Below are 23,720 nucleotides of genomic sequence, written 5' to 3' on the forward strand. Positions count from 1 at the left end.
ATGCAATAAATTGCAGTAACATGGAATCATATAGCAGACTAACTTCTGGCCCAAAAAAAAAAAAAGAAAACAAGAAGAAAAAGAAGAAGACTGCTTATTACCCATCAGGACAGGTTGGTCTCCAGATGCTGCATATTCCACCATCTTGTGAGATCTAGAACACAAAAAGACGTGTCAAACTAGAAACCACATAATCATTCGATAATAACAAACAATGCCCAGTGTATATAATTAATGAACTCTGGCGGCAAATAAGTGAAACAAGATCTCCAATATTGAAGACGATCTTGTAGGGGAGGGACAAAGGGGGTGGAGCCCACTACTGATGGGAATATTAAAGATGATCAACATCTGAAATGATTATAAGTGGGTTAATGAAGCACCTGTTTTCTACAGAGTGAACATCGACCTTTGTATTCTTGTTCACTGCTCCAGATCTTTGAAAATGTGATACTGCGCTTAATAAATCTCCTATCCTCAGGAACAGTGGCATGAGATAAGAGCTCTCTTGAACTAATAACGGGCTTGTTGGGGATGCGTGGTTCTCTCCTGTCAGCTTCACTCCATGCAAAATATACACGTCTCTGACTTGAAGGTACCTGGAAACCAGAGCTCCATCAGAATTCTGTTTAACATCCTGAAGCAATAGTGATCTAAACACCACTTACTTTCAAAATCAAGCTTTTCAGATCACACTGATATGTCTTCCATGTTCGACGCACCGCTGAACATATCTTCACTGCTTGTGGTTCTCTTCCATCAAATTCTTCTACAGCACTGCACTTGATGACTCGAACAAAACCTTCTGATTTCCGGAAATTTTTCAGATGGAGGATCAAGTGAGATGGATGGTTGCTTCCTGCTTTTGCCAACTCCAGCGCCATCAGCTCATCCCAAGGCACATCCCACATTATCTTACAAGGTTTTCTATCCATCTTGTCTGGTGCCAGGCACTAGTAAGAAGCAAAGCAATAAATCAAGTTATTCTCAAGATGAGAAAGATAACTCTTAATGACTAAGTTCCTCCACAAACCTGCAGCAACATGACTCGTTTATTGGTGACCAAAAAAATTCTCTGGTAAGGCACATTAAAATGCTCTTCGTAATAATCAGACAGAGCAAATTTTGAGGGCTCTTTGAAAATCTCAGTGCAACCAAAATGCCGACTAGCCTCTCCCAGGTAAAGCACCATCTGAGCCACAACAGAAACAAGGGATTATGATAAAAACTATTAATTAGCCTCGAATTAACTACTTAAGCTTTTGAGTTGATGTGGTTCTAAACATGGTTTGGGCCATGGTCCACTAGGCTTAAGCTTTGGCAAAACTTCACGCCCAAAGAACTTCCATTTGAAGAAAATAGGAAATAAATAATAAGCTGCGTTCAAAGAAAAGATATCATAAATGAAATTAAATATTATGGCAGAAATTTATGGCATGCACATCTATCGAACAGCTCATCTTTTTAAGCACAACAAAGTGACAAGCACAAATCCTTCAAATGTTCAAAATGAATATAAAAGCAATTAGTAGCTATACAAAAGCTACAGCATCAGCTAGAACAGATGGAAACAGCTTCCTCAATGATTTTCACTGTGCTATGGAATTAATATTCCCCATTGTTTGTATTTCAGTTCACTTTTACGGTCAATAGATGAAATTTTTTGATGGTACTGAATGTTTATCGAAAAGAAACTAACTTACCTGGCCAATAGCCTCTCTCTCACAATATTCTCTAAGCACCCCATCAGCCCGTATAGCCCGGGGATTTCTGATTCTCTGGAAGCTGGCCTTGCTGTGGAAAATCTCTAAACATTTGGAACAACTTGCACCAATTCCATCAACAGTCAATGAGAAAAAATCTAGTGCACCACTTACTGGTTGCACAATAAAACCTAAAAAGGCACGTCCAAGTCCATGAGCCAATCCAAGAAGACCATTCTCTCTAGCACTCTCTACAGGCTTCCTTAGTACGCCAGACACCCCAAAAGCAACACCTTGGGCAAGGGCTTCTGTTCCCTGAATGATCCCGTCCCCCACCCCAGTGATTCTCCTTGACCTTACCTGTTTCAGAGTTCAAGTCATCTCTCCTAGTTTACACAACAGTACAACGTTAATACGACAAAACATGCATACCTGCTTTGCACGTAATTGCAGAAACTGTCCATCTGTTGAAAGCTCAGCAAACCCTCTGCTGAGAGAAGCCAGTGTTGAACTTGTCATACCTAGTACATCTACAGAAAATATTAAATGCAAAGGATTATGAATCAAATCTCTCCAAATACGGCTTCCAATGGCAGGAATGATAGAACTTTTCCGCATGAATCTGTCTCTGTGCATCACCCTCCTCAGGTGCACCTAGACATGTCATATTGTTAGCCTTGTTGAAGGAACATGATCCCAATTTAAACAGAAAAAAAAAGAGAGAAGAACGAGTACACGAATGGAGGACAAGAAATCTTCATAAGATGAGGCAAAAAGAACAAGCATAGAAAGAAAGACAAACAGTCATACAGACATATGGTAAACCATTCAAAATACCTCAACGCATGACCAACCAATATGACATCACGTGCTAACACATCATCTTGGTTTAAGACAAGGTTGCAGATGCAACTACAGCATTGAGTATTTAACACTTTATACTTAGGGATAAGGGGCAAGAAAATTCTAGAGCTAAGATAGCACTAAAGCATTTAACAGCAATGAGGAATAAGCCAATTTGCATAAACTAGAATAAGGAGTTAGGCAGGTTAGATAAGGCACGTTACGATACAAAAAAGAAATAACAAATCTATCTTACTAGGTGGGGTCAATTATATGGGATACACTATACCAACATGCTCTATCAACAACCCACTCTTTAGATAAACCATTACCTAAAGATCCCACCCAATAACTTCTTTAGGTGTTTTTTTGGGTCTTCCTTTACTTCTCTTCAAAGGACTTAACACCATTTGTTCAACCCTTATCATTGGTACCTCTTTTGATCTTCTTTCTATATGTCCAAACTACCTTAAACAATTTTTTACCAACTTTTCCTCAATGCATGAGACTCGTATATAGTTATTTTGAGTCTCATCTATCCTCATCTTTGCTACCCCAATTTTTTGGTTCTTGGTGACCTTTTAATGGCCAACATTTACTATCATATAATATCGAGGGTCTAATAACAACAACAACAACAAGAAGCTTTATTTCACTAGGTGGGGTTGGCTACATGAATTGCACAATGCCATTGTGTTCTCTCATCAACCAAGCTTTTAGGAATATCGTTAACTAACAAGTCTCATTCAATAATTTCTATAAATGTTTTCTTTCATCTATCGCCGGTCTTATAACATAACAACAAAACTTTCCTTCAAGTTTGTATAGTATTTCTTAATCACAAATGACTCTTATTGCCTTTATCCATTTTAACTACCTAACTTGTATTCCAAGCATAATATCCCCATCAATTTTACCGCCATTCTGTTTTATTGATCCTAGATACCTAAATTTCTTCACTTGTAGTATGATTTGATTTCCAATTTTTACTTTCAAATCATCTCTAACTTGCCTCTTATTGAGCTTCCATAAGATTAAGTTGGACAATGGTCCCAATTTCCCATGGCCACATCTCTCTAGCTTCATTTCCACCAAAGATCCAAATTATTATGTAAAACTGGCAAAATAAAGGAAATAAACGGGTTCATCCATCTCTAGGTGTATAAGATAAGACACAACTTAGAACTTGATATTGCAGAGGAAGGATGGTCAACTTTAGTGTTGTCAAGGAAATGAAAGAGATTGAGAATATACTGTGAATGAGCAATTGCAATTGGATACAACTTCCTCTCAATTCATGCATGGATGCACATGTGTGTGGCCGCATTATTTTTTGGCAGGGGAAAGCAGGGACAGAAGAAGAAGGTGGTTTATTAAACAAGAGATTAGATACGTCACCTGAATCTTGAAGGCATTTCCAATGGCCGAGAGGACAGGACTCCATATGCCAAGGACCCCATGAGGTCTCTGTCCCGGAGCTGTCTCTAGCGATAACTTTAGCCGTATTTCTGACACGTCTATTAGACTGCCAAACAAAAGGCGACAGATTAGAAAACTAGCTAGATCATTCTACCATATGAAGCGTGGAACAAATAACTAGGTAAATTTTTTTACTTTTAGATGGAATATTCAAATAAGGTTAACAAAAAAGATTAAAAAAATAATGATGATAAGATAAAGGGGGGAAATGGAGACTGGACAAGTTGCACTATTCATGTGAACCGTGTCCAACAAGGTTATCACATGGTACCAACCAGTATGCACGTTTAGTTAGGTAGTATTAGACTATTAGTCAAATATAGCCAAATGCTGACAGAACAGTGGGTCCCTATTCCCAAATGTCATGTAATAAGCTCTTGTGAATATGACTTTTCTCTCAATTTTCTCACTTTCCTCTCTATTTTCTCCCTCCATGCATCACTCTTAGGATCAGAGCACGCCTCAGGCTGTAGCACTGCCAGAGATGAAGTCCAGCAAATGACTCAGCAATCTCAAACTAGTGGCAAGCCCACATGTATATAATCAACACCCCCTTCAAATTCTTGCAATGCGTATACATGTAATGTTAAATGTATATTATACCCCCATATAAAATAATTTTGAACCTATTAGATTTATTGAACCAGACTTTTTTTTTGGGTGGCAAATTTTATGGAATTTGAAGAATAAACTACACCATTCATGGCTTGTGAATAGTATAGTATAGATTTTTCAAATACATTGATGCATTGATATTGATTTACACATACAATATTTTTTTAACATTTAAAATTAATTTGAACTGTTTAAATTTACCAATATATTTTTCTTATTTTTCATCACTTTTAACTCTTTCTTAAACTATCTTAAATTTTAGCAACAATCCGGTATTTGTTTCTATTAAGGAATCCATATTCGAGCAGTAATGAGTCCACATGAGGAAGGATAGCTCTCCTAATGTATTTTTTCATCCACAAGGCTAGAATCTATGGACTTAAAGGTTATGAAGTCATCAGGATAGCTCCCCCAATGTACTTTTTCATCCACAAGGTTAGAATCCATTGCCTAAAGGTTATGAAGTCTCTTTACTTGACCAACTCGACCTACCCATCATTCGTAAGTTATAAAAAAATTTCAGTTAATATTTACACAATATTTTTTCTTTTTTCTCACTATCTCATTGGCTTAATATTTTCTATTTTTGCTTTATCTTTTCTCTAGATATTTTAAATAAGATTAGTCAAATATAACCAAATTTAGATGCTATTTTTTAGTTAGATTTACAAAACCATTACGTCTGAAAGTAAGATATATTAATGTTCAAGAAGAAAAAGTTTTGGTTATAGATCAAGATCACCAAAAGTCAGCAAGACAAGAAGTTCTGTCCCACTAAGCAAACGTTATAACATGTGGCTTAAATAATTCAAACTTCCATGACCTTGTTTTTAATCTGCGAGAGCTCAAGGGGAGACGGTGTCAAAGAATATAGATATTCCTATTCATTGCACATAGAAACAAAGGGATCAAGGGATGATTTTGTGAAATTCGCCATTACTTTTGTTTTTGTTATGTCTACATGTAAAGGACTATGGATACCCGCAAAGTTTACTCTAAAATCAACAAGGAATATAAAGCATTCCCCAATATTGTGCTACTACTCTTCGCTTTCTTTATTGTTAATTCTCTCAAATGAAAGCATATCTGACAGAACTTATGGTCGAATCTTTATTTCATATTTCCCCCCATTTTCACAACTGCTAAGAATTAAATATCAAGCCCGTATACAAACTTCAGACGCTTGCAAACCAACAATGCAACTTTCATGGTAGAATAATCTTTCAAGATATTAGTTAAAATCCCGCTTACAAGAACAAGAGAGAAACAAGTCTTACTCAAAACGTATCTCTGGATCAACTTCTGTCACAGTAGAACTTTTTGGGAAACGATCTAGCCGTAGATTGTTGTAGAAATCCATAAAAGCCCAGATAATAGGTTCATGAATATCAAGCCGCCAGCACCGATCAGTAACCTATAGTTTAAACCAATGCTGATGATATTAAAATAGTTTTAAATTTAAATTTTGTCAGGGCATACCAGAATACTGCACGGATTGCATAAACAGCAAATTCTAATAAATATACCCGTATGTAAATATATGGATAAACTTGAACTCCATCTCTACTCCCATCCTGCATTATAATTGTCATCTTGAATACTGGGTGTTGCACATCAGGGGCCTGCTCTGGCGCCAAGAGGACAGGCATTACTGTTAGAGGGAGTTGGTTGTCCAATTGCAAATAACCAAGCATGAGCTTGAACCTGTCAAAATCCTTCCTTAGAATCACTGTGATTAATTGCTGACACACCTATAACCTTGCAATTACAAATCCCACAAACTCACGTTCCTCTGTTCTTCTGGTCATTTCTAAATCTCAACAATAATGAGGACATGGACATCAATGCTTAGAACTTCACAACTAAGCACGTAAGCATATTGTTAGATATATTACATTCTATATGGTGTGATGGTTTTGTTTTCCAGCAACAATGTAAATAAAAGCTGAATTTGAGATTTAAAGCAGAACCAATAGGCTTTTGGCAATATCAGTGAAGAAAATATGCTGCGTATAAGTACACAATATACATGTATAAGCTTACATGTAGAGAACACAGGTAGTCACCCTTGCATGGCCTATAATGACCAATACCACAAAGGCTACAAAAATGATTCCACAGGTGTTTACCTGCTTGTCCTTCCACCATCAAAGCCAGTCGAATATGATAAGAGGACTCTTTCCAAGTACAAATAGGAGAGTTCCTTAGGTCGATGGTCCACAATAGATATTCCGACCACTCCCAACTCAACCAAGAGTTCAAAAGGTGTAGCACTGGTCTGCATTTCAGCTTGTCCACCAGAAACTCGCCAACTGTCACCAGGCATTGGGCCTGTTATCTCTTCATATGAACTCGAATTAAGATTGCCATCATCCCTAAATTTGGCAATTGTCTTATCTCTTTCTTCAGTTACATGAAGTTGCAATCCGAATTCTGCACAACATGATCCAGTCCTCCCTAAATCAAGCTTCCAAACTGAAGAACTAGAGCTTGTACAAAGCTTAACATCCAAATCCTTTTGGCCATATGGATCTTCCCAAGAAAAATTTGTTGTTGAAAGAGGCTGCAACTGAACCCAGGCATCTTCACCAAATCCAGATTGCCGAATACGAAGTTCTTTGCTTCTTGTTCTGTTCTCAAATCTGTTCCAAGCAAAGCCAGCATCTTAGTAGAAATACATTCATGCAGTTAGTCACTCTGAATTAAACAAATATATTTCTATGTATCTCAGTTCCAGTATTTTCTACATTGATGCATTTTTTAATGTACCTATGCATTTATATGCTCTTTCGCTGCCAAATGTTGTATCTGAAAATTTAGACAAAGGTACAAGCAAATGAAGCTTTGCTAAACAGAAGACAATAAAGAATTCACAAATCACATAAATTGCTTTTTAAACAACCAAAAAGTATTTGAAATTTGACCTAGAATCAAAACTAGGACATGGGCAAACTCTCGTTTATTTATTTATTAACAAAAGCCATAAAAAACACTTCAACAAAAATTGAAAACTCTTAAATACGTGTTTGTCATAGACTCAGTCTCAATCTGGATATAACATATCGGAAAAGAAGGAACCAGAGATGGTGACATCCAAAATTGAGCAACAGATGCTTGGCAGCTGGGAGTAATTAAAACAGTAAGTGCAATTAACCTGAAAACGGGATGCACATGATAATGGTTTTACCTAAAAAAGTAGATCTAAACCAACATTGAATAATATGTCTCTCTCAGATTGCGATGCCTATACATATAGACTAATCCATATATGAATATCAGTACCTGATTGGACCATCAGTTGACCCCAGGCGGAATACAACAATAAAACGTGATCCTTCTTCATATCCGCGAATTTCAGTTTTCAAAAATTCAAGATTACCATCATATCTCCTCAAAACTATGGTAATTGTGTCCTCTCTCGAAATTTGAATTGGAAATGACCAATTGGTATCTTCTAATCGCACCTGAAAATAGAGAAAAAGTGTCTATTGCTTGAAGAATCAATTCCATAATTATTGTTGGCCTAACAACAATCCATGATGGTTATTATAAAAGGTGCCAAAAGTTCAGTAATTTTTTCAAAAAAGCATGAAGAAGAAAATTACACACATTTAGAAGATTATACCATACACCGTCAAATTTCTCATTATTACTTCACACTCAACAAAATGTCAAGAAATATGTACTTTCACAGATAATCACATAGTTCTCATGGGCTTCAATATTCAATGCTGATTGTAGAAGGTCCAGTAAGGAAGGCAGAACATAGGAAGAATAAAGAAAATATTCCTGTAATAGTTTTAAGGGGTGTAAGTAGATATGGGCAGGGGATAAATGTTACTAGGATGGGGGAGTAATAGCAATTCTGGTATGAGCACTGCAGGAGATTGATGAGTTATTGGGCCCCAGGCCCATTAGATTTATTTCATTTCTATTTATTTATATCTATCCTCATCTAGTTTGGTAGTTGTAACTAGAATTCAAATAGATTTCATTAAGATTTATTTGATGGTTTGAATTCCTAAATTCTAGTGTTCTAGTATGCAGTGTTACATAGAAGTTCTCAAAAAGTTTCTTAGGGTGTTTTGACTGCTGCAGATATTTAAATACTTCTACACATCAATTACGAAATAATAGGAGAGAACTCCTGTGTCATTCAACATGGTATCAAAGTAACTGATATGAACTTGAAGAATGATCTCTTTCGTCATGGTAGGAGCTATGGATATGACATCAGGAAACACCTTGCCCGTGTCAATAGTCAAGTCTCAACAGAAGTTTGCCACAAAACTCAGCCACCATGCCTATTGCACGGACCTAGAACACCAAGAACCCTCCTCAATTCATCACCCACCATCAAATGAATGGCAATAACACTATGTCATTGATTTTGATAGAAGGGAAGAGTAAATAGAAGTACTTGAAAGGCAAAATCACTAAACCAAGCATGCAGGACCAAGGTATGAACTTGGGTTAGCCAGAACAATATGGTGATGGCTTGGCTAGTTCAATCCATGGCCTTGGAGATCAGTAAGACATAGTTTCTTACTATGACAGCAAAGGAAATCTGGAATGCCTAAAAGAGGATGTATCTATCAATGGAGAACACGGCCTCCACATTCCAGATAAAAGGAGTTCAATGAGAACTGAAGCAAGGTGATATGAATATAATACTACAATGCCGTTGGAATCCCACATTATTAGGGAATTATAAAATTATCACTCAAGCTTTGTTTTTGATTTTATTGTGCTCGTGCATATAGTCATAATACAATGTTCAGAGTTTATAGAGTACACTGACTATTAAGTAACAGCATGACCATACACAACTGAACTATCATTACTCTCTCTAGCAGGGCTTATCAAGCCTACAGCCTACATTGGTGAGCATATAATAAACGATAATTAATCAATCAATATCATGTACATAGAGCTAACAGATCACACGAGATTAGAATAAATCAATGGCTAAATTATGAGTAAAATACATATATTGTAGTGAATGAGCAATCTGCTTTCTCTCGTATATTGATCAAAGGAGGCCGAGTACATATATATACAGGAATAGGAGCACTAATCTCTCCGAAGAATAAGGGACCAGTATCGGTCAGCAGCTAAATAAAGTAATATCTAAATAAAGACAAATCCTACCTAATCTCCTAGGATAATGAATATTAATAGAGAATATATTCACATAATATCTAATAATTACACGATCTGACCACACTCCCCCTCAAGTTGGAGCATAGATGTCAGTCATGTCCAACTTGGGTATACAACTATCAAATGCTGGTCCATGTAAGCCTTTGGTCAATACATCTACAGCCTGTAGCTTTTTAGGGAGGTATATAAGACATACTATACCTTCTTCCACCTTTTCCCTTATGAAATGCCTGTCTATCTCCACGTGCTTGGATCTTTCATGCTGAACAGGATTTAAAGCCATACTTATTGCGGCCTTGTTGTCACAATAAAGTTTTGATGGTGGATCAACCTTGACATGTATCTCCTCCATTACGCGTCTTATCCACAATCCTTCTGAGATGCCTTGGGAGAGAGATCTTAGTTCGGACTCAGCACTGCTTTTAGAAACTACCCTTTGCTTCTGGCTTTTCCAGGTAACAAGATTTCCCCACACAAATGAGCAATAACCTGAAGTTGATCTTTTGTCCTTATAAGTTCCTCCCCAATCTGCATCCGAGTAAACTTCTATTAATCTTTGCTCTTGTTTTTTGAAAAATAAACCTTTTCCAGGTGTACCCTTTAGATACCTTAGAATTTTGTATGCAGCATCCATGTGGCTTTTCCTTGGATCACACATGTACTGGCTAGCAACACTCACAGCAAAAGCTATATCCGGTCTAGTATGGGAAAGATAGATCAATTTTCCCACCAACCTTTGATATCTCTCCTTGTCTGCAGGTTCATCCTCCTCTTCATTCTCTTCTAATTCTTCCTCAAGTTCCTCATTTGATTCTTCACTTTCTTTTTTCTCCTTGGACTTCTTTTTTACCTTCTTTACTACAATTGGCGTATCTACAGTCTGCACCCAAGCATACCTGCTTCCTTTAGTAGATTGAGGATATATTTCCTTTGAGACACATAGAGCAACTGTTTTGACCTTGCAACTTCCATTCCCAAAAAATATTTTAAGTTGCCCAGGTCTTTTACTTCAAACTCTTTACTTAAAGCATTTTTTACTCTCCTAATCTCCTCTTCATAATCCCCTGTAATGATTATATCGTCCACATATACTATGAGAATACACCTCTTACCGTTTTTCATTCTCACAAACATGGTGTGATCTGAGAGACCTTGCTTGTACCCTTCAGCTTTCAAGACTTCTGAAAATCTATCAAACCACGCACGTGGGGATTGTTTTAGGCCATAGAGTGATTTCTTTAATTTACATACTTGATTTGTGTGCCCAGTGCCGAAACCTGGAGGTAAGATCATATAGACTTCTTCCTTGAGATCTCCATTCAGGAAAGCATTTTTTATGTCTAGTTGATACAATGGCCATTCAAGATTTACCGCCACAGAGAGTAGAATTCTGATGGTATTTAGCTTAGCTACAGGAGCAAATGTCTCCTTATAGTCTAAGCCATATGTTTGTGTAAAGCCTCGTGCCACCAGTCTAGCTTTTAGCCTATCTAAGGCTCCTGTGGAATCATATTTTGGAGAAAAAACCCATTTGCACCCTACTACTCTTTTTCCCTTAGGCAACTCCACTATATCCCACGTTTCATTCTTTTCCAAAGCTTTCATCTCCTCCATAACAGCAGCTCTCCATTCTGGTATGCTCAAAGCTTCATATACATCACGAGGAATCTTCATTGTATCAAGATTAGTCACAAACACACGAAATTGAGGAGATAGACCATGGTAACTTACAAAACTTCTAATAGGGTGCTGAGTACACGATCCGGTTGCCTTCTAAGAGCAATAGGTAGATCTAGATCATCTATCTCCTTTTCTTCAGCAATACCTTTCACTTCTAGTTCGTTATTCTCCATAATCTCACCTTCAGGGACCTCTTTCAGTACTGAAATTGGTAGTGCTATTGGCATGGCAGCCTCTACATCTCGCCTCTTCTTTCTTGAGTAAGTTATGAGTTCTTTTTCCGGTGCTGTACCTGCATTACTGTTATCCTCTAAAGGACTTTTCACTTCAGTTTCTGGCCTAGAAGTCCGAATTTCCGGTGCAGGTATGTTTGAAGCATGTAGTTCAGAACCGTTTTGAGGCTGTTCTAGCTGGTCAGGAATAGATTCTGGCGAGACAGACAGTTCTGAAAAAATATTTTCCTGGTTTTCCTGTCTTCCCAAATCCTGAAATTCACTCCCCTTCTCCCCCTGAATTGAAGAATTTGGGAAAAAATGGACAGATTCAAAGAATGTGACGTCTCGGCTGATATATAATTTCTTGGAGGAGGGATCAAAACATTTATACCCTTTTTGAGTGGAGAAATAACCAAGGAAAATACATCTGACCGCTTTAGGATCCAATTTGTGGGAATGATGAGAATGGACAAATGCTGTACAGCCAAAGATTTTAAGGGAAAGATGAGTTTCAAGATGAGTGATAGAGTGAGATTCTTTTAACTTATCAAGTGGGGTAACATGAGACAAGACACGGCTGGGCATGCGATTTATCAAGTAAGTTGCAGTGAGTATCGCATCACCCCAGAAATATTTAGGGACATTATAGGTAAACATGATGGCACGAGCAACTTCCAAAATGTGTCTGTTCTTGCGTTCAGCAATACCATTTTGTTGTGGGGTGTTGGGACATGTACTCTTATGAATAATGCCATGGTTTGTTAAGAAAATATTCATTGGCTTATTGCAATATTCAGTTCCATTATTGTATGAAGTACCTGGATAGTGGTGTCAAATTGGGTTTTAATCATGGTATAAAATTCAGAGAAAATAGTGGGAACACTAGATTTATCACGTAATAAGTAAACCCAACATAATCTAGTGTGGTCATCAATGAAGGTAACAAACCACTTGGTATGAGTACGATTAGCAACACGAGTAGGGCCCCACACATCACTATGAATAATGGAAAAAGGACGAGAAGATTTATATTCAGAAGATTTGTAGCTAGATCTTTGATGTTTAGCAAGTTCACAATCAGTACACTGAAAGGAAGACAACTTATGGAATTCAGGAAATAAATGACATAAATATTGAAAATTTGGATGACCCATTCTCCTATGCCATAACATAAGATCATTAAAGTCCTTATTCTTAGAGGTAGAGGCAATATTGCACCGAATTCTAGACCAAAGATTACTCACGGTTGATTCATCGAGATAGTAGAGACCATTATGCTCTTTAGCACTGCCAATCATCTTCCCGATAAGAGGTCCTGAAAAATACAATGGGTAGCACAGAAATGAGCCCAACACTGAGCTTGTTTTGTCAATTTACTAATAGACAACAGGTTGCATGCTAGGTAAGGTACATGAAGTACGTCTTCTAACTTCATAACATCAGAAATAATAACATTCCCTTTACCCGCTATAGATGAGGCAGACCCATTAGCAGTACTGACAGTTTCATGCCCAGCACAAGGTGTATAGGAACTAAATAACTTAGAATCTGATGTCATATGATCTGTGGCTCCAGTATCAACAATCCACTTGAAATTACTAGCAGCAGTAAGTAGAGTACAGTTACCTTTGTGCTCTATTGATGCCGTGTGACCTTGCTTCTGATTCTGCTCAGCTTTTTGAATCACATCAAGCATTTCAATCAACTTACCCAACTGTTCTTTGTTTATCAAAGGTAATGAATTTGAGTCGGTCTTCTCTTGTGAAGTGTCATGAGAAGTCTGATATCCCCGTGTCTTTCCCCTTCTAGGCTTCCAATCTGCTGGCTTCCCATGCAATTCCCAACAGGTCTCACGAGTATGCCCTTGTTTCTTACAATGTTCACACCAAGTCTTCCCTTTTTGGCTTCTATGATCTGCTCCTTTGCTAACAAGTGCAGCAGAGTCCAGAGATGGTGAAGAATTGGGAACCGTACCAGGGAGCATCACCTTACGTCGTGAAGCTTCTCGGCGTACTTCAGAGAAAACTTCTCTCGGTGAAGGCAGTGGTGATTTACTGAGAATACGTCCACGTACGTCATCTAGAGATTGATGTAACCCAGCCAAGAATTGAAAGACACGTTCATTCTCGATTTGCTCCTTATAACGAGCCACATCAGTAGCATTTGACCACTCTACCTCAGTCATTAAGTCGAGTTCTTGCCACAATGCAGTAAGCTCCAACTAGAATGCCGTAACATCTCGTTCACCTTGTTGAATAGTCCACGTCTTAGTTTTGAGTTCGTACAGTCGTGCCAAGTCTTTTCCATCTGAATAAGAGTCTCGCACAGCCACCCATATCTCATGCGCTGAAGGTAAGAACATGAAGCTCTATTGAACTTCCGGTGTCATCGCGTTAATGAGCCATGACGAGACCAGAGAATCGTTGGTACACCACCGCTGCCTTTCATCGGGTTTGGTTTCATCTGGGATTCTGGACGAGCCATCCAGAAGACCCATCTTACCTCTGCCTCCAACAGCAAGTTTCACGGCCTGTGCCCATGTGCGGTAATTGTCGCCCGTTAGCTTCATAGTCACGATTTGCATCGAAGATCCATCGTGGTTAGTAGTCAACCCAGAGGGACCACCAACCTTGTTTGAATCATACAGCGAGGACCCATCACTCTGCGTCATCGGTGAAGACGGGCGACTGGGGTATAACTCGTCTGCGATGCTTTCTGACTCGTGCTCGGTGTCGGAAACGTGTGGAGAAGCAGCTAGCTCTGATACCATGTAGTGAATGAGCAATCTGCTTTCTCTCGTATATTGATCAAAGGAGGCCGAGTACATATATATACAGGAATAGGAGCACTAATCTCTCCGAAGAATAAGGGACCAGTATCGGTCAGCAGCTAAATAAAGTAATATCTAAATAAAGACAGATCCTACCTAATCTCCTAGGATAATGAATATTAATAGAGAATATATTCACATAATATCTAATAATTACACGATCTGACCACATATATCAATATCTTTAAAAACGTAATCTCAATTGCAACCAAGTTTTCATATTAATGTTGGAACTGAACATCCAGAACTCTGGCCAAAATAAAAAAGAAAAAGAAAATGCAGAACAACAATCAGCAAGTGCAGCTATATATCAACTTGCCAACCTTCTTTAAAAAAAAGAAAGAATTCTAGCCAACCTGGAGTTTTTCAGGTCCACCAGTTCCATGATACACAAAGGAAATTCTTGAATCAGAAGAGTGCAAAACTTTTGGTTCATCTTCATTGCTTAACTTGAGGAATATATCTTGACCAAGTCTATTAGTAAAGGTCATGAATGGTCGAACAGTAATTACCTGAAAAGAAAACTGTAAGTCTAAGACTGCCAAAACTTGAGAGTACATTATAGCATTTATGCTAAGCTTGATCTTCCATAACTACCTTGGTGGGAACAGATTGATAGGGGCACGGTTTTGTAGAAATGAAAAGCCTCAAGAAATTTCCCTCAGCATCATAAGCATGTATATCCATTGATCCATCCTAGGGACAAAACAAAGTAGTTCTTAAGAAAAATCCTCTTTGAACTCGCTTTTGACCTTGACAAATTAATTGTGACATTACCATATCTCCAAGAGGAGTAAGATCTTTAAAAGGACCAAATTGCTCATTGCCTGTTTGAGCAACAGCCACTGAAAGAGCCAATATATTAAAGTTCAGAGCAGATGCAATTGTGTAGCCTTCATAGATTTCCTCTTCAGTTATTTCCTCAAGGATTGATTCATTTTTCTTGTTTGATTGAAATCGAGCAGCAATCTTTTGTGTACTTTTTTTTCCTGCCATATCCAGAATCCTGTACCTGAGTGGGGGACATCTAGCAACTCCAAACCAGTAAGGAGCATAGACTCTGATTGTCTTGGCCAGCACCGGGTGTTCTTTGTCATAATTTTGCTCAATAATGACTTGCACAACCCTGCACATTAGACAAATTTATAACAAAGTAACATACACCTCAAAAGTAGCAGCGAATAAATCTAAATAGCCAAAATTGTGATGCAGAAACAATAGTTTACAAGAACAAGAAATTATAACTGCCCATTGCTCTCCCCCACCCAAAAAAAAGGCAAAGCCCAAAAATAAAAGCAAAACTTTATAACCTTCCAGATACTGAGCTTCTCAAACTATATGTCTTAGATGGAATTCCTTGAGGGTGGGATATGAGAACAGCCTCCTGTTCATTCAAATAAAAGTGGGTGAGAAAGTACCATCTGTTTAAAGCTTACGAAGATAGCCAGGTAACAAACAAAATAGAAGTACAGATAGACATGATATGTTACATGCTTAGGCAGCCAACCCCTTTGTGGCAGCAGTGATAAGAACAATGGTTTCCTGATATCACCACTGTATATCTGCATGGATTTTCCAGATAATAATATTCCTCTTGAGCATCCAAAAAAGTGACCATTTGGTTGCATCTCAAGAACAGAATACTCAGCAGCAAGGGGAAGAAAATTGCTGATCATTAGTGGAGACTTGACTACCAAATGCCAATCATGAATGGGATCAGAGTGGATATCTTTCGCAATCTCTGTTGCTTGTATGCTTACACAGAACCACAATTTATGGGAACTCCCTGAGGTTCCATTTATCTCACTGCAACACAGTAGTTCTTCTGACTCTGAAAGAGCTGAAACACATATCCTTGACATTTGTTTCAGCTTACCAGCATTGTCTGGTTGAGTAGACCCATCCAATAGAGAGCTCCAAGTGTAGTTGTTGGGGTTCGCAGAATCCCAAGGCCTTAGCTGCAAGAAATATCGATCAGATTGTGTCAAGACAGAAAGAGGAAGTGGTACAGTTTCACCAGGTTGAAGAAGCCCAATGGATATTTCCTGCTTCAGATCATCTGCTATCAACATCCTGCTTCTAACCCATTTTCTTTGCCTTGCAGAGTTAACAGATTCCTTTGGCTCAAACGATTCGGGCCATCTCAAACTCTTGACATCAGGAGCATAGACCCAGCCATCACTATTGGTTGATGTCATATCCAAATGCCAATCATCAATCCAATTCCAACCTAAGGGAAGATCAACTCCAGAAAAAGCCTGAATTATAGACAAAAATCATATGAAATATACCACATACAAATGCTAAAGCCATTCAAACTGAAAAACTACATAGATAAAATATTAACTGAAGATTCCTTCCTGAATTGTTGCAGTGTTTCTGGTAGGGGCTCAAGACAAATATGAAGGGAAAGGAGGATTCTATTAAATTAAATAGAGCAAGGATCTTACTCTACTGAACTTAATAGCCAAATAGGAGAATCTCCAAGGAAAAACAAGGTTTATTCATTCAGGTATCCTGCTGTCATACCAGCCAGGATATTTATAACCAGAAATTACAATTAAATAAATCAAATAATGCAGATAATTAGCCTAAAATCAGGAAATAACTGACTAGCACGTTGGTACCCCACTAACGCAGTGAAGGTCCTATTATTCAGCTACTAACAGTAAAACAAAACAATAATTAATTAAAATAACAGCAATGAATTAATTTAAATAAGGTAAATCCCTCATAATCTGCATAACAGCATCTGATTCTGTTATCTTCCTCCTTTTTCTACGTTGATAAGTGATTATGGGTTTGTTATGCTGACTGGGACCCTTATCAGTTTCCCATCAATAGTCTATTATTAAATATGAATTCCAAGACCAAGAATAAATAAATGATCATGATCTCTGTTGTCCAAGTCGTCGTTCCCTGCTTCTAAGCTTTTATTTTAAGCAATGATTTTCTCAATTCATCGTGTATTATACCCTGTACCATTGATCCACACAGAAACAATGAGAAAAGGCTTTGAATATCTTCTGCTTCTCTCTTTTGACTGCCCCTCTTACATCTCTCATCTTTGTTAGCTTTCATTTTTCTTTAGTATCAGAGATGGGGCTTGAACACGGGAGCAAAATCGTGGTAGACAGGAAATATGATCCAAATCCCCCCTTTTTTATTGTATATAAGTATTCTTTTATTGGAAACAATCCTATTTAAAGCACAGTGGGACACTAAATGTAGGCACCTCTTCTGGTGGGGATTAAAATTTTGGTTTGCCACATTGCAAAAGACCAACCCCTTTCACTAGTCCCAACCCCCCATTGGTGATCCAAACCCAATTTGGGATAAAAATAAAATCCTTAGGCCTGATAATGCAAAGCATTAAGTCAATTGAACTGTCAACTTTTCAAAGAAAGATAACCTGTGAACTGTCTGTGACTGCACCCCTCAACAAAATGGGGCAGAAAAGAGGACAAACAGTTCATGCATTACTAATTCCTTGCATGGTCTGTTTCTAAATCTTTTCTTTATCAAGTGAATAGTGAAGGTGCTTAAAGTATCGTCCATATATCACTAATCCATATGATAATTTTACCGATTGAAATAGTCCAAGAATGTCGCAAAATTTCAAGTTAAGGGCAATCGCTTCGTCAATAGAGAAGAAAAAAAGTGACAGGACAAAAAAGTAAGCAAGACACTAGTATTGAAGACACTCATCATTCACCTGATGGAAATCTCCCCCTTCTGACGTACCCTGTCCAGGATGAAATGAGCAACCAATCCAACCAATCTGTGGGTCATACTTTTCAGTTTCAAAATACTCTTCTGTCTGAACTAGGTTTCCTTCTATTTGCACCCGTTCAGAATTATTTGAATTGCTTAGCACATTATTCTTTTCACAGGAAGTTTGGGACGTGAGGCACAAATGAAGCACAATATTTGTGTTGTTATGAACAGAAACTAGAGATCTAATATTCACATATCTGTTGCCATCCTTCACACTAACTTCACTAGCAACCACATCATTGCCTAGCCGCCAACAAGCAGCAGGTGCAGAGTAGTTTAGCCTCACAGTAGTCCAAGGACCTTCCTTGCTAGGACTAATTTGAATAAACCCAGATTGATGGTCTTCAGAAGTGGACAGTTGACAGTCATTCTCAACTTCAGAGGGTTGTACTAGTACAGCACAGCGTAATTTCCCAGGAGATTTATGATATTCATCCTGAAAACTCTGTATGACATCATTAAAATCAGTACATCACACAAAACATGCTTACAGAAAAGGACACAAACCCTTTGCAGTACTCACTATGGAGTTTTCTGCAGATAAATCTATCCAGTCCAACTTATTAGCAAAATTGTGGGGGAATGAGAAGTCCTCAATAGTCCTTGCGATCTGGTTCAAGGATACTGAAAAGAATCCTACGGGAGCACCTTCAAAACCACACAAGGATTTAATAACAAAATATAGAACAATATAAGGGGCCTCCACCAAACATTTAAGGCGTTGATATATCAAAGAAACATACACAAGTAATCAATAATTCCAAAAAGTAATTCATGTCACCTAATTGATATATTTACGCATGCGCGTGCAGTAAAACACTTTATATTTAGAAGATATCTCAAAAAGTAGTAATCTATCCTCCAAGTACTTAAAAAAATCTCTCGTTACTTTAAATTTGGTGGGAGATTCCAAGAAGTACCTCTACTCATATCTTAACAATTAATTCCAATGAGTAATAGTCCTGCATAAGACAACTTGCACATTAGTTTCTCAGTGGTGAAGCTTACGTGGAGAGAGGAGAGAACGAGGAAGGCACATAATACCAAAAGAAGAAAAAAGAACAAGGAGGGCACAAATTCTGGAAGGCAAAATATGTTTGACATAAAACTGCAAAATGCATAGTCAAGAGGAGCATTTGACATTAAGATTTACATTTTTAACAATAACTGATGTAGCCCTCAAATGATATTCTAAATTTTATCAAGGCCATAAAGAAAAATCCACAGGAAATATAATAATCGTTATAGATGTAACTGTTCATTTATTTCTCTCTAGCTGCATCTTCTAACTAGTGGCCACTACATGGGTTAGATGTCAAGAATGTATTTTGTCATGGTGAACAGTAGGAAGTGGTGTATATGGAGCGACCACTTGAATTTATTGCTAGTAGCTGGCATGGGAAGGTGTGCATTCTCAGGAGTCAAATTATAGCTGCAACATAAAGTGAGATATGTGATGAGATGAATTACAATAGCAAAAACGGGAAATAGAAAAAAAAAAAAAAGATATGACAAGATCTAGACTGGCGAGTGTTCCTACATAGCCACGTACAAAGCTTTCCTTCAATTCTCCTCATACCCAGGGCCCCAATATATCCCCCTAGATCTTCTTAATTGTTACACTCTCTCCTACACCTCATGACCCCAGTGAGTGAGTTAGAGGTAGAGACTTTCTGAATTGCTCCTACGGTAGCTCATTAGAATCTTCCAAAGCAACACTCCATCCCACCTTTTGTTTCTCCTATTAATGCATATTAAGCTTTCACCCATCGCCTTTGGGCCATCCATTTGGTTGGATTAACTTGTTGAAGCTGGTACTTGAAGTCGCAACTGGTGGGAAGCCAATGGTTCTTAATGTAAAGCCCACAACAAGCAATAGAGATATGATCAAGAATCAGAAAATATAAATCGAATTTAAAGATAGTGTATATCCACACAGATCAGCAACAAGAAGAATTGTGAAAACCAAACATAGCATATACTATATCAACACAAGAAAGATAAGTAACATCCTGTTTTCCACAAAGACCAACACAGCTAACACACAAAGCATAAACAAAAGTAGTTGAGATATTTTGCAACTACCAGGGAATCAACTTTGAAGAAAAATATTTCATTCCACTCGACTACTTCAAGATCTGGAGGCAATAACTGATATGGGCTGCTTGCACAAGTGCGAGAACTTTGTTGGTGAAGAAATGCTTCATTAGATAGGCTTTGATCAGGGGCAAGGCGGATTGCCACAGTATATTGCTGCAAAGCAGAGCCATTAACTCTGGGAAACTGCACTAGAAATATTAAGTTTTTAGGCCACTAAATAAGAAAATTTATATTGAAAATTAGTAAATAATGAAAAAGGGAAAAAAGAACAAAGACCATACCTGCGCATCTGCAATGATGACTGTCACCATTCTTTTAAGCTTTCTACGGAGCCTACCCTTCAAGTGAGAATCTAGCATATTTTTAGACACGGGAACTTTCACAGCCTTCATATCTCCAGATGGCATTTGTATTATGCTCTGAAGACCCCTTCCTTCAGTAGCACGAATATAAATATCTTGACCAAGCTTGTTTTGTGGGACTATGTAATAATTTCTCTCTCGGAGAGAGTCAAGTATAGAGTTTCTACCATAAGTTGGAGAAAATGAATCCTAATGAAAAAAGAAAGAAAAAAGGAAGAACTTTAGAACGCTACCAGAAAAAGGTAAAATGCAGTAACAAAGAAAAAAACAATGACAAAAGAAATTGAACACAGCAGAAATTAAAGAGTTCCAAAGAAAATTACTCTATTTTTGCAATATTCTTGGGAATGGCTAAGGTTATTCCAGCTTGCATAACCTTGAATGATCATATTTGCATTAGAAACTGAAACATTTAAATTCAGATCTCTAGTTGCTGTGAAACGTAACTGGGAAGCTGCACCTGGAGCATTAAGGTCATATTGGTACCTATAACAACATAAAATAATTAGGCAAAAGAAAGAAAACGAAACTTCAGAATATATCTAAGGGTTCAAATTAATAATTGAATAAATTATACTAAAGGGACTATTAGCATTAGGAAAAATAGGAGTATTGATGGGTTTGCAATCTAATATAACTGTTTCATCTAATATATGTCTAAGGCATACTTTCTCTGTGATATAGCAACTTTTGTTCAAGATTGGGAACGTCACTTTTATCAACAGGTCACAAGAAGATATCACTAATGTAAAATTGTCAATAGTCAGTTGAGGGTTTTTCCCCGGGTCAATACATAACGCAGCATTTCACCTTAAGAATCCATCTACTGGCTCCACAAGAGGTTCCCAGGCTTCATACTTATCATTATAAGATCTGCCGGACAAAGAGAAACTGACAGTGCAATTCAAATACTCAGTCCTTCCATGCAGACTAAATGATACACCAACCAAAGATACATTGAACAATGGAACCATCTGTGATGTGGAGAAAAAAAGGTTAGAATTTTCATCACATAAGCTGTTCAGGAACCACTCATACTGAAAGTACTAAATGGAATATTTTACTCTCACCAAGCCACCATAGTCATCAAAAAGTGCAATTGAGAAGCTCCCAATTCCAGCATCAATTATTGTAGCATCTGAGCCACTTGGAACACTGGAATCTGCTAGCTTTAAAGCAAACCTTCTTGGGGGCTTTTTTAAACCACTTCGGACAATAAAGGTCCCCAACTCATTGCCAACCGCCCATATACTAAATGACTCTGTTGTATGCTTAGCTTCGGATGTATCCCACAAACTCTCTTCCAAAAATTGATCTCCAGTGACCAGATCACTGCGTATGCATCTTAATTTGTCAAATTCATTTTGCTTTGGTTTCCCTTTGCATGCAACACAACCCAAGGATACATAGCCAGGGGGAGCTTGAGGAAGCCAGAATGTTATGCTTTCCATTCCTCTCTGCTTCTTGATCTGTCCAACAAGCTGAAAATCTTGGGGGGCTTTAAAAAGATCTTCATCTCTGGAATCATGAAGAACAATGCAGGTGTTTGGAGGCTCAAACCTAGAAATAAGATAACCACATTGGTATGGTCTTAAATGTCAACAAGAAGAGAAGAAATCTCAAACCATTTTTCAATGAAAAAGAAAGAGCATTTTTATGGAGTGAACACAAACCCTTTAACAGCTACATCGCCAAAATAAACCATCCTATCTGGAACAACTGGACGCCATATGGATAACCTTTTTCTTGGGTTTAATCCCTGATTCCACCATATTAATTGGAAGCTTGCAACAGGCTCAAAACGTCTATTAGAGTTTGCATCAGCAGACTCGTCAGATAGCAAGGTTTGATGCCCATCAGATGGACCTTGGATATTCCAGCTTCTTGATGCTGCTGGGGACACCTTAAGAAAATCATATTTTATGTGACGTAATTCATAAGCTTTACCCAGTAAATTATGCTTACTGGGATCTGCTGCCAAAAAAGTGCCAACAGAATTATCCACTCTCCAAAATGCCACATCTGATGATTGTCTGCCATGAATAAACAAAAACAATCTCATGTTTCCAAGTGGCAAAGATCCATTCTTATGTCTGACAAATTAGTAAGAATACAACAACAAACCTTGTCCCATTAAGTGGTGTGAGCTACAAAGATCAAATGACACTATTGTGCCCTATTCACAACCATCTCTTTTAATATACCATTAACCAAATCAGTAAATCATGAATGTGGTAATATAATTTAAACAGTGAAAAAAAAAACCATCACTTCGAAGTCTTTACCAGATACAAACATGTGAACTTGAAAGCAAGAATCGCCAATTGGGGGTATCAAGCTTTCAATAGAGTTTACAAGCAGAACTCACAAGAAAATTAATTTCTCAATTCCACTTACATATCAGTACTGCTGATCATGATGCAGTCTCTCAAAGAACATGGAGAGACAGATGAAGATGGGATGCAAAATGCTGAAGATAAAGGAGGGGGTGCTCTTCCATGAGTAACTACACAGCCAAGAGCGACATAACCATTGGGAGCTTCAGGGAACCAAATGGAACAGCAATCATCTCCCTCACTTTCGGCACCACTTGGTGACAATTCAGAATTATCCAATCCTTTACCAGCCATGCTCCTAGAAGCTGAAGGTGGCCAAATTAATTTGAAATTAATGGGTTTCTTGACTCTTATTGAATTGGTATTTACTGCAAGAACTCCTTTTGCCGGTGGCTTGTCTCTGAAAACATCATATCAATGATAAATTCAAGGTGAACAAAGTAGAAACTACTTCCAAGAAAAGCATTATTAAGAGATTTCACCGACAATGGTGTAAGGTAGTCACCCAGTACAGCAAAACCAGGGGGAGCATGAGGCCTCCAAAAGGCATATGTTTGGTCAGTAAGAGTATCTGGGCAGTGCAATAATTTTTAGAAATTTCAGGCACAAATTCCCAA

At 37.9% G+C, this 23,720-nt stretch overlaps 1 protein-coding gene across 1 annotated transcript in view; it reads right to left on the reverse strand.

The window, feature by feature from the left end:
* The window catches only part of LOC129284368 (uncharacterized), a 70,379-nt gene that overhangs the window by 5,619 nt on the left and 41,040 nt on the right, over nt 1–23,720 (reverse strand). Inside the window, 28 exon segments of the mRNA XM_054919827.1 lie at nt 102–154; nt 384–599; nt 669–953; nt 1,034–1,192; nt 1,704–2,063; nt 2,136–2,357; nt 3,945–4,071; nt 5,918–6,054; nt 6,167–6,344; nt 6,770–7,282; nt 7,923–8,104; nt 14,885–15,040; nt 15,126–15,224; nt 15,306–15,654; nt 15,839–15,912; nt 16,019–16,786; nt 18,244–18,750; nt 18,829–18,953; nt 19,226–19,240; nt 19,243–19,267; nt 20,391–20,588; nt 20,687–20,956; nt 21,091–21,253; nt 21,578–21,741; nt 21,838–22,327; nt 22,441–22,800; nt 23,165–23,503; nt 23,590–23,674. Coding sequence (XP_054775802.1) covers nt 102–154; nt 384–599; nt 669–953; nt 1,034–1,192; nt 1,704–2,063; nt 2,136–2,357; nt 3,945–4,071; nt 5,918–6,054; nt 6,167–6,344; nt 6,770–7,282; nt 7,923–8,104; nt 14,885–15,040; nt 15,126–15,224; nt 15,306–15,654; nt 15,839–15,912; nt 16,019–16,786; nt 18,244–18,750; nt 18,829–18,953; nt 19,226–19,240; nt 19,243–19,267; nt 20,391–20,588; nt 20,687–20,956; nt 21,091–21,253; nt 21,578–21,741; nt 21,838–22,327; nt 22,441–22,800; nt 23,165–23,503; nt 23,590–23,674 — 6,619 coding nt within the window.

This window comes from Prosopis cineraria, unplaced genomic scaffold (assembly GCF_029017545.1).
Source record: "Prosopis cineraria cultivar Desert tree isolate PC_DT_omini unplaced genomic scaffold, ASM2901754v1 PC10, whole genome shotgun sequence".
Classification (NCBI taxonomy): Eukaryota; Viridiplantae; Streptophyta; class Magnoliopsida; order Fabales; family Fabaceae; genus Prosopis; species Prosopis cineraria.